Below are 9,774 nucleotides of genomic sequence, written 5' to 3' on the forward strand. Positions count from 1 at the left end.
GTGTGAAATTTGGTGAAGCTTGATTGAATTTCAGGAGATATGTCCCTTTAAATTCAATCTACTGTAGCTGCACCAAATCAGGAACTCAGTGGAATCATGGCGGTTTAACTTGTGATGACCCTGATATAAAAAATTAGTACATTATTTCACGTGCTGTATCTTATGTTCCATATCGTTAAGGCTATTTAGGTTAAACAAAATAATATGTCCCTAAACAGCAGCTCATGGTTATAATCGCAATAAAATAATGTGCAAACTATCATGACTCAGGAAGCAGCATGTCCTGAATCCACACTGCATCTGATTGGTAGCACTATTTTAATATTTAGTGTGTTCGCACTTGCAAAGCGAGAAAATCAAATGAACCCGCGTGAACGCAGACTAAACAAAGTAAAGTTTTAAGAGTGCTGTGCTTCTGCATCACTATCCCACAGTGTGTGAAGGAACCCGAGGACCTCCTGACGGCTGGGATGTATTAAATAAATCTAATTTAAAACATTTAATCAACAAATTCATTTTTGAGCGGTGGTGAAACCCCAAAGCTCCAAAACTTCTGAGAAAGAAATGTCCATTTCAGCAAACACATTTCACTGGCTATTTGTGAAGTTAAATTGGCAGTGATCATCCGAAGTTGCAGTTTGATTGACAGCTGGTTTAACACATGTATGTAGTCCTGTTAGTATTAACGGGAAGAGTATGTTTACATCATTTCATCACTCAGATCTAACTGGTCCTCAAAATCAAAAGAATCCACTTCCTCATCTTACCTCAGTGGTATTAACTTCCTTCTTGCTCCATCCTCCTTCATTTCTCACCCCCATGTCATCATATTGATCAAAGGCCTAAAAGAGACAGAACCTCGGCTCACACTCAAACATTTACCCCTGACTTCAGACCTCATCGTCGGGAGAGGAGATGAGGCTTGTTGTGATGTAACAAGGACGTCCTGGATCGCACCGCGGCCGTCCCAGGAGCCACAGGGAGGATGTCGAGGCTCGTAAAGCTCATGGAGACGTGTCCCCACCTTGAGTCTTACCCCCCTGAATTCCTTTAAAGCCCCGGCCACACCACGACTCTGTTCCGCCCCATGCAGTTGCCCTTCTTATGGGAAAGGGTTTGTATTTGTAAAGCACTTTTCTAGTCTTCATGACCACAAAGCACTTTACAGGTGTAGGTTGACTTCACTGCCGACCTCATGGTTAGTGGATGACCGGCTGTACCTCCTGAGCCACGGCCGCCCCCCCTCGATGTCAGCTTCTTACATTATAAATTGGAGGTGATCATCCAAAGCCACAGTGTGATTGACTCGTCCTGTTTGTTTTAGGTTGAAGGGTTTGATGACCTTTTTCTATACTAACTGCTTTTTAGATTAATGTGTGGTATAAACAGTGTCGAACTAGTATTTAGTGTTCCACTCAGTTTGGACAAACCTTCTGTTATTTAAAATTAATGTGCAATCAAAGCCAATATAAATAAATATTCATATGCTGAAGCTGTCTATATTCCACAGCGTGCATCCTTTATTGAGCAGCAGTAATTATCAAGTGAGTACGGCCTGATCTGAATTCAGCTCCTAGTGAACACCTCATGTTTTTGTAATAAAAACTGGCCTCTTTCTGCACATTGATGCACGTCTTTTCTTTTTATTGTTTAACCAGGTCGTGACTCATTCTACGTGTCGACTGATTTTCATATGAATTATGAAAAAAACATCACATTCTGTCCCCAGGATGTAATCAATACAAACCACATACGCTTCCTCGTCTAATTCTCCAGATACCACCGCAGCTTTTTGTCGTCTTAAAAGGGATGAGTTGTGTATTGGTCGTAACATGGATGGATGAACCCTGTTCTATCTATAAAGCACAACGGGGAGGTATTAGCAAACAGCTCCGAATGGACCAACAGAGCAGAACAACAGGTTTCATGTAGATGTGTCTCACAGCTGAATGGGTTAAATGAAATAGTCTGAAGGAAAATCTTTCATGACACTATTTACATTTGTACAGTGACAGGGAATTCCCTCAGAGGATTAATAGAAATATTCAGCAAGGTTTCAATAGTTTGACTTCCAGATCTGCTGATGATTTATGTATCTCAATTCATGTTTTGTAGAAAGCACACTCGTCTTACTTTTTGTGGTAAATTTTTTTTAAACCTGCATTCATGGAGATAAAAAACACAATATGGCATCTAATTTTTGTCTAATCTGCCCAGAAAACAAGCTGTAGACAAAATATTGAATTCTGTGTGGGTTTCCATTAGCAATTTACAGGCTTCTTGGCGGTGGTTGGTGACGGCCTATTTCCAGTTACTGGGGCACGAAATGTAACCTTTAAATCCCGCGTCATATCCCTTCGAAATGATCTATAAAATTACCATAACCAGAATCCACACCTACACCTGTTAAAATAGTCTTCTTGCTTCTGCAGTGAATATCTCCGTGTGTGTGTGTGTGTGTGTGTTTTTGCTTGTGTTTCCCTGATCAACGACTCACAGTGTGTGTGTGTGTGTTAGTGTGTGTGTGTGTGTGTGTGTTTTGTCCTCCACCCCAGCTTGTTGTGCTGAGGCCCACTTTTTTGCCATTCTAATGAATGTAGTTAAACTAGTTAGGGTTGTGGGTCCGGGGTGCTTCCTCTCCGGCTCTGCTGTGCCTGAATCTAATGTGGAAGACGGATGATGTATTGGAACCATCGCATCAAGGACTTGTTCATATGAGCCTGCCGGGTTCCACGTTGCCTCCAGTCTGTGAGCAGGGGGTGGGGGGGTGTGGGCTGCTGCGGGGTGGGCTTGGACGTGGTTTGTGTTGTCTTGGGGGAATTGCGTGTTTCAGCAGTATGGATATTGCAGGCTGTGGCAGAAGGAATAAACAGACTTTCTCCCTGCCCCCCCCCCCTTCCATTTCCCACACCTCGCTCCTCTTTCTTCAGGGATGGGTCTGTTCACAGAGGCGGTTCTGTGACGGATGTTTGTCTGTGTTATGCCTCTATTTGTTTGTTCGGCAAACGAATGCATTATTAACGAGCCACCGCCACATGTTGTCCTTTCAGCGCCTTCTCCGCTCGCGTCAGTGTCTTTTTTCCATTCAAGTGCAAATGAGCTGGGTCTGCACCATCTTAACCGTTAAACCAGCGCCTCAGGTGAAATCTGATATTTGACCCATGTTTATAATCCGATGTGATCTTGTTATTCAGAATAGAATATAAGAGAAAAATCCATTCAGTGTGAAAATGCCTTCTCCTCCATAGAAGAAGGCACAGGTGGTTTTATGTCTGGTTACATCTCAGCGCCTTGCAGACAAAATGCCGCCATTACCATGGCCCATGAAATCAGCAGGGCTCATTTGTGAGAAAACCTTCGGAAAAAACAACACAAAGAAGTCTGGGCCTTAAAATTGGCGATAAATCCCGACGTTCAATTTGCGATTTCCTTTTAACCCGCAGCCACATTAGATATTAGACTGAGTGGGCCCCTAAGCGTCATTTCAGACCCAAAAGGAACTGCCTGTAGGTTTGCCTGGGAACAGCTTGAATAAAAATAATGCTGTGAAAGGCTTATTCGCACTCACAATCACACTTAAGGCAATTTCAGCCATAACAGGAGCTAGGACTGGGAGAAAATGAGTCTATGGCAAAAGACACCTTTTTTCTGAGGTTTTTCTTCGCCCCCTCCTCTCATGCATATCAATGTATTTAGCTCATCTGAAATCAAAAGGAAAGGAAAGGTTGGAAATCTTGTCAGCGTATCTCTCCTTTGGCAGCGTGTGTCTTTAGAAAAACCACAATTCATGTCCACACAGTGATCTCCAATGGCAGAGGACCAAAAGACGGAGCTATAGAAATTCAGAAACTGAAATTTTGCATCAAACTCGGCTTAATTAGTCAAACTGACATCCCTGTCACATGGGCATTTAGCGATAATTACTCGTTGAATCTCTGGTTGCTATCTTAAGCGCTCGCTCAGCCTCTTGTTAGTCTTTTATGCGGCTCTCAGAGGAAGCAGATGAACCAAAGCGCTCAACTTTTCTGCTCTTAAACCACATGTTGGGATTCAAGATGGGTCGGGAGACTACTTAATCCTGGACTCGCAGCTTTTCAGTTTTCTCGTGGCCTCTGAATGGAAACGTACACGCTGGATCAAAAGAAGACGCTTCTCACTGTGACACTGACAGAAGCGTCTCCTGTTGAGGTCAAGTGCATCGTCAGTGTGAGCTAAGGAGCCTCTGCAAAGATTGAACTCCACAAAAAAAGAGTTTCAACGTGAAAGTGCCAGTTAACTCCAAAATATGCAGCATGTTGAACTTAAACTGGTGATTTCTCTCTGGTTTGGGATGTACTCCCCACTTAATTGTACTAAGAAATGATATTGAAGCTAAATTCATGTGCATACCGACTAGATAGCAGCAAGTTTATGAATGACCTATTTCACAGCTATTTTCCCATGGACAGACTTTGTCACTAGAATTAAAGATACAAACAAACTCTTGGAGGGCGACATTCATCTTTTTTTGCACAAACTCACACACAAACAAAAATGGAGGCGCAATGACACTACCTGCTAAACTCAAAAGAAAAAGATCACCCGCTGGAGATATGTGTGAGAGATGTAATTAAATGTTTATACACTACAAAAGGCGCTGGAATGAAAGTCAGAGCATGAATGTCTTGATCACAGCTTTCAACTCCACACCAGATGACTTTCATTCTCGTCGCTGAAATTGTTTTAATGTGGTTTTTTTTGCAACAGCAGGATTCAAAAGTGTTTCCAAACAGGAGCTGAATTGTGTAAGGCTGAAAGAGCAGGAATTTAACTGTCTGGGTGTGTGTGTGTGTGTGTGTTTGTGTGTTTGAGAATGTGTGTGCAAACATGTACATAATGGTTAAATGTGCACCGCTTGTTTGAGCCTGGCTGGGTGTTTACACACTCAAACAACCTCATTAATGAAAAAGCTGACATTCTCCACGAGTGTCTGGAACCAAAGATGACATTCGCCTGATGAGTCCATTACATAATTTAGATTCCAATGCATAGAGCGAGGGTTCCCCGCGGTGCCGCCAGCCTGTGATCTCGGTGCAAGTGCTGCGTCCTCCGATCACACAAAACGAAAAGAAGCCGCCCTCAAAAGAATGTGTTTCACGAGGACAAACGGTGATCTTTAAAGAAACCACGCAAGAGCAAATATTGCCCGGTCATGAAAGCCAGAAGACTGCATGAGTTCAGGGCTTTTTAATGGCGACCTAAAGTTTTGCACTTAACTGAGTGTGGCCTGTAAAGAACAGTAAAACGCCTTCTGTGCTTCGGTAAAAGCAGCACCTACGTTTGAACGCTGATTTTAGTGGGCGGACAAATCGGACACTTACACTCTCTGATTATGAGGGCACCGGCATAAACCAAAACAAACCCCAGCTAGTAAAAGTTGCAGCCTTATCCCAGCATTTAAGGATTGTTTGTGCTGTAACATGCATACTACCAGTCGCCCTAGATAAGAATTTAAACAATGTAATCATCCGATGCATGAAAGTTAAATCCTTTCTTTCACAAGAGGAATTTAAATCTGACTCATTTGACGGTATTCAATGAAAAAAGAGTGCATTTGTTTTCATCTCTCATTTACTCTTCTGCACTGCCTTTTCTTTCTTGTTTGACGACTATCTTAATTATCTAAGGGTGTCATTTGGAAACAGACTTTTCATTACGGTATGGGCACAATTAGCATTTTATAGGCCAATTTAAAACGCTCTCCAAATCACTCTGATTTGCTGGCACTTTCTGCTGCTTTGTGCAGTCCTGTTGCTGGCATCAGCAAGTCCTTTTTTTTTCTCCTTTGTTCTCAGCTGTTGTCTCGTGTTATTCAGAAGATGAAGGTATACTCTCAAAAAGTCAAGATATTCATATGGTGATAAGGAGGTAATCCAGAGGCTCACATGTGTCTTATCAGTTACAAACGGCCAAGCAGCTCTTGGGTCACATTCTTTAACGGGAAAAAAACAATATTGTTTTCCTGTGTTTGTTCCTGATACAGTATAACAGTAGGTTGTGTTTCAACAAGCTAAAGATTAGGATAAAGTGTTGCAGGCTCTGCAGTCTCTTAACTCTGCTCTTTCTATTTCTGCCAGTGTCACAGGCTCTGTCTTGAAACAGATGAATCCTCTGGAAAATGTTTTCTGTACCGATGAAGATCAGATTCATGAATCAGAGTCGTCAACCATTTTAATCTCGAACAAAATGTCCTCCACATTGCCATATATTGCCAATTCACAACAAGAAACTATAGGTTTTGTATTTGCCAGAATAGTGTAAATTTTCCCTTTTCCAAACAACTCCGCCACATCTACATGTTTACGAAATGACTCAAAGCTCGTTCGAAAGCAACTTAAAATATGTGCCACCACAACAAAGTGCATAATTCAGCCCCATAGCACTAAAAACAGGTCAAGTAAGAATCATCCACAGCTGAAGCACGACTCGACACATGTTCTGCCCTTTGACCCGACTGTCCCACATCAACCAGATCAATGAAGTTGACCAAATTTACCAAAAATCTCACCGCAGCTCACAACTTCCACAATTAGTCAAAAACATGGAAACATATTTTTCTGATTAAGCACCAGCGCTTTCTGCTTTCACTAAGTCCACATCTCAAAAGCTCCAAACACTGCAGCTCACACAGAAGGGATATCAACACAGGATCAAGGCTTTCCACCTGAATTCACCTCATCAGCGTGCATCATAAAAACAGTCGGACCTAAGTTTCCTCAGTATTTTTAACATTTGTTGAATGTTTTAGAAACATATTTTAGTCATGGAAATACATATTATTTAAAATTAGGTTGTTGCCATTATATATATTTATTTTGGGGGGAAATTGCTACAGTAACCTCTTTGCTTTGATTGGACGGAATCAACTGAATCATAATTCAGACGTGGCTTTGATTTTAGTTTGACTGTGTGTGTGTGTGTGTGTGCGTGTGTGTGCGCGCGTGTGTGCGCGCGTGAGTGTGCGCGTGCGTGTGCTAGCGATCGAGCGTGAGAGATGGGAGGGGGGTGGGGGTGATTGATTCTCAAACAAGATGGCATCCAACAACGTGACAATTCCCAAAGTTACACCACAGGGCGGGGTTAAACTACAGAATAGACGTGATTTTTTTCACATTATCATATTAGCATTAAACATGTGTGATAAGCCACAAAATGCGTGTTTACTTCAAGAGTAAATCGGTGTTAAGTAAATGCGTTTCTGAGCCGTTCTCTCTCTGTCGTGCCATGCGTAAAAGCGCACCATAGCCGTGCCTCGCTGTTAGCTGAAGCTCAGTATTTCCATTCCAGCTAATTTACTCTATTTGGACAGCAGCCACAAAGAGAAGGACGAGTGCATTACAATTTTAAAGTTGCCCCCTGGGCCTCAGTGCTGCCTCTCTCGTGTTTTCCCATAAAGAAAAAGTGGTGCTGCCTGATAGCACAGAAGGTTTCAGCACCTCGGACAGCGACTGCGTCTGTCTGCTGGTCGAGGCCTCTCAGCTTCTCCTCAGTCGAGTGCGTAAAAAGGGATCAATGCGCTCAGCCTATACAATACAATATCTTTTATTAAGCGGGACATAAGGATTCTTCTATTATTTCCACAATGTACATTTGGTGAGCAACGTCACTGAACATTAAATCAGTCAAAGCTACGCAGATTCCGAAATGTAGAACACACAATATTGTGAATATGTACTTTATAAATTATGTCATTATTATTTTTTTCTCTCTCTCTTAATAAAAGGGCTCTAAATCGTCTCCAGTGGCGGAAATATGTCGCCTTTTTTTCTCTTTTAATAAACTCGTCAGCGGCCTACATTTGGCTTATTTTCAATATGTTCAGCATCCAAACGCAACACCATTGACAGCACAAAAACGTAAAGAAAAAGAAAAAAAAAACTTCCGTTCGTGCAAAAAAAAAAAATGCTTTGGGTGTGAAAGCACTTCTTCTCTGGGTGTCCATAATTCCATATACTTCACTTGGACGGAAACCATAATATTCTTTAAGGCTATACAAACATAAAATAGAGCATAACACACTCGGCCTGTCCAGGACTTCAGTTCTTCCACTCCTCGTCTTCTCCAGTGTCCACGTTGCCGGCAGGTTCACCCGTTTGTCTGTTTGGCAAAGTTTGTTTTCCCAAGCAAGAAAAAAAATCCACAAACCCGACAAGCAAAACGCCACTGGCCGATCGATACGTTTTATCATCCAGATTGCGTAAAAGTTGACAGATGGATTTGGATATATGAAACTCCAAGGAAACGTTCATATTAGACTAGATAGTGGACGAGTGTAGGTATACAGATATTCGTCGGCTTCCTTGGCTGACAGTTATTTAAGTTAAAAATAAATGGCATGTTTTTTTTCGTTTCGTTTTTTTTTTTTGTTCTGTTCCTCAAACCCTACAAGCAGAGTCCCGGGCGACGTGGATCATCGCTGATTAGATTATAGAGGAAAGACTAGAAAGCCTGAGAAGGTGGAGTATTTCCATCCGCCCATGAGGGTGCCCCGTTCCAGCTTCAGATAGACCCGGTCCTCCCGCTCGACCATCAGCAGTACTCCGTTGCTTGCCGCCTCTCTCGTTACGTCCTGGTCCCCGGCGAAGGCTGATATAACCGGATAATCGTTCTGCATCAGGTTCACCTGCGGGGAAGTGGAGACTCACATTCAGTTTGGCTGTAAAATGTCTCAAAATCATGTCTGTGCACTAAGATCTTTGCTGATCGCTCACCTGTATGGTTTGTCTGTTGTACACCTTCACCACGTGAAAGCTGAAGCTGTAAATCCCTCTCCTTGGAGCCGAGAACACACTCGCTTTGAGTTCGAAATGGTTGCCGATGTTCACTAAAACCTGGGACCAAAAAGAGCGCACAATGAGACAGCGCTCTGTTTTTCTCCCATGTTCATGCTTCAGCAGCTGCTACTGTGTATTGTTTGTCTCTGACACGCACAGGGACTACAGACATCGCCTGGTTCGGGTACACGCCAAATGTTTTAGGCAGCATTACAGTCGCACTTTGGCATGAGGCTCTAAATTGAATGCGTAAAAACGTGCAGGCCGCTGCCCAAAAGCCCTCACATGCAGCCGTGAAAACTTCTCGGAACAGCCCCGTGTACCACAAACTACACAATGCACACGTAGATTCAAACAAGGCCTATTATGCATGTGTGATAAATGATCGTGCATGGATGATGATTCGTTGTGACAGCACATCTCCAAATCGCTCGTTACGCAGCGATTCAATTGAAACGAAAATAGCATCTTGTTTAGGTTGGAGATAGTCACGGGTGAGATCAAACCGAATGATAGGAAATCAATGAATCATGACCTGAATCAAGTTGTGTACGACCACGGAAAAAAGATAGAATATAAGTTGATGAGAATATGAGAAAAAAACAATACGAAGTAAACATGGAGCAAAGCTGATATTACACAGCTGTTGGTCTAGATACAGTGGACCTCTGACCTGGTCAAAATAGATGGTCATTGACGTGTTGCTCATCTCTGAGGGCTCGTGGTTGGTTCCACGCACGGCGGAGAAAGCCACCTTTGCCCCAGCGGATCGCACCGATATGCCGAGCGAGGAGGTAACCCCTCCGTCCGAGGAAGGGTTCGAGTCGCACACCACCAGACACTTCCCTTCCAGCACGATGGGCTCCGTGTCGTTCTGGCCGAGGCAGGAAGCCACGCCGCATCCCAAGAGGAGGGTCAGCGCCAGCATGGCACAGGGTCCCGGGAAGTGCGCTGGCACCAT

General features: G+C 43.1%; 1 protein-coding gene across 1 annotated transcript; it reads right to left on the reverse strand.

The window, feature by feature from the left end:
- Positions 1-8,464: 8,464 nt before the first annotated feature.
- cbln2b (cerebellin 2b precursor) lies at positions 8,465-9,774 on the reverse strand. Its single transcript, XM_061094141.1, has 3 exons — positions 9,487-9,774; positions 8,751-8,870; positions 8,465-8,662 (listed from the first exon to the last, which is right to left on the reverse strand). Exons 1-3 carry the CDS (start codon positions 9,772-9,774, stop codon positions 8,465-8,467), a joined length of 606 nt encoding a protein of 201 aa, XP_060950124.1.

The sequence above is a fragment of the Limanda limanda genome, chromosome 20 (assembly GCF_963576545.1).
Source record: "Limanda limanda chromosome 20, fLimLim1.1, whole genome shotgun sequence".
Taxonomy (NCBI): Eukaryota; Metazoa; Chordata; class Actinopteri; order Pleuronectiformes; family Pleuronectidae; genus Limanda; species Limanda limanda.

What these genes read in the sequence shown, in the direction of transcription:
- cbln2b (XM_061094141.1), bottom strand. Translation starts at nt 9,774, where the DNA reads ATGGTGCCAGCGCACTTCCCGGGACCCTGTGCCATGCTGGCGCTGACC. An exon ending in TGACCATCTATTTTGACCAG is followed by an intron (nt 8,871 to 9,486) that starts GTCAGAGGTCCA and finishes TTTTGGTCCCAG; the next exon opens with GTTTTAGTGAACATCGGCAA. An exon ending in ACAACAGACAAACCATACAG is followed by an intron (nt 8,663 to 8,750) that starts GTGAGCGATCAG and finishes ACTTCCCCGCAG; the next exon opens with GTGAACCTGATGCAGAACGA.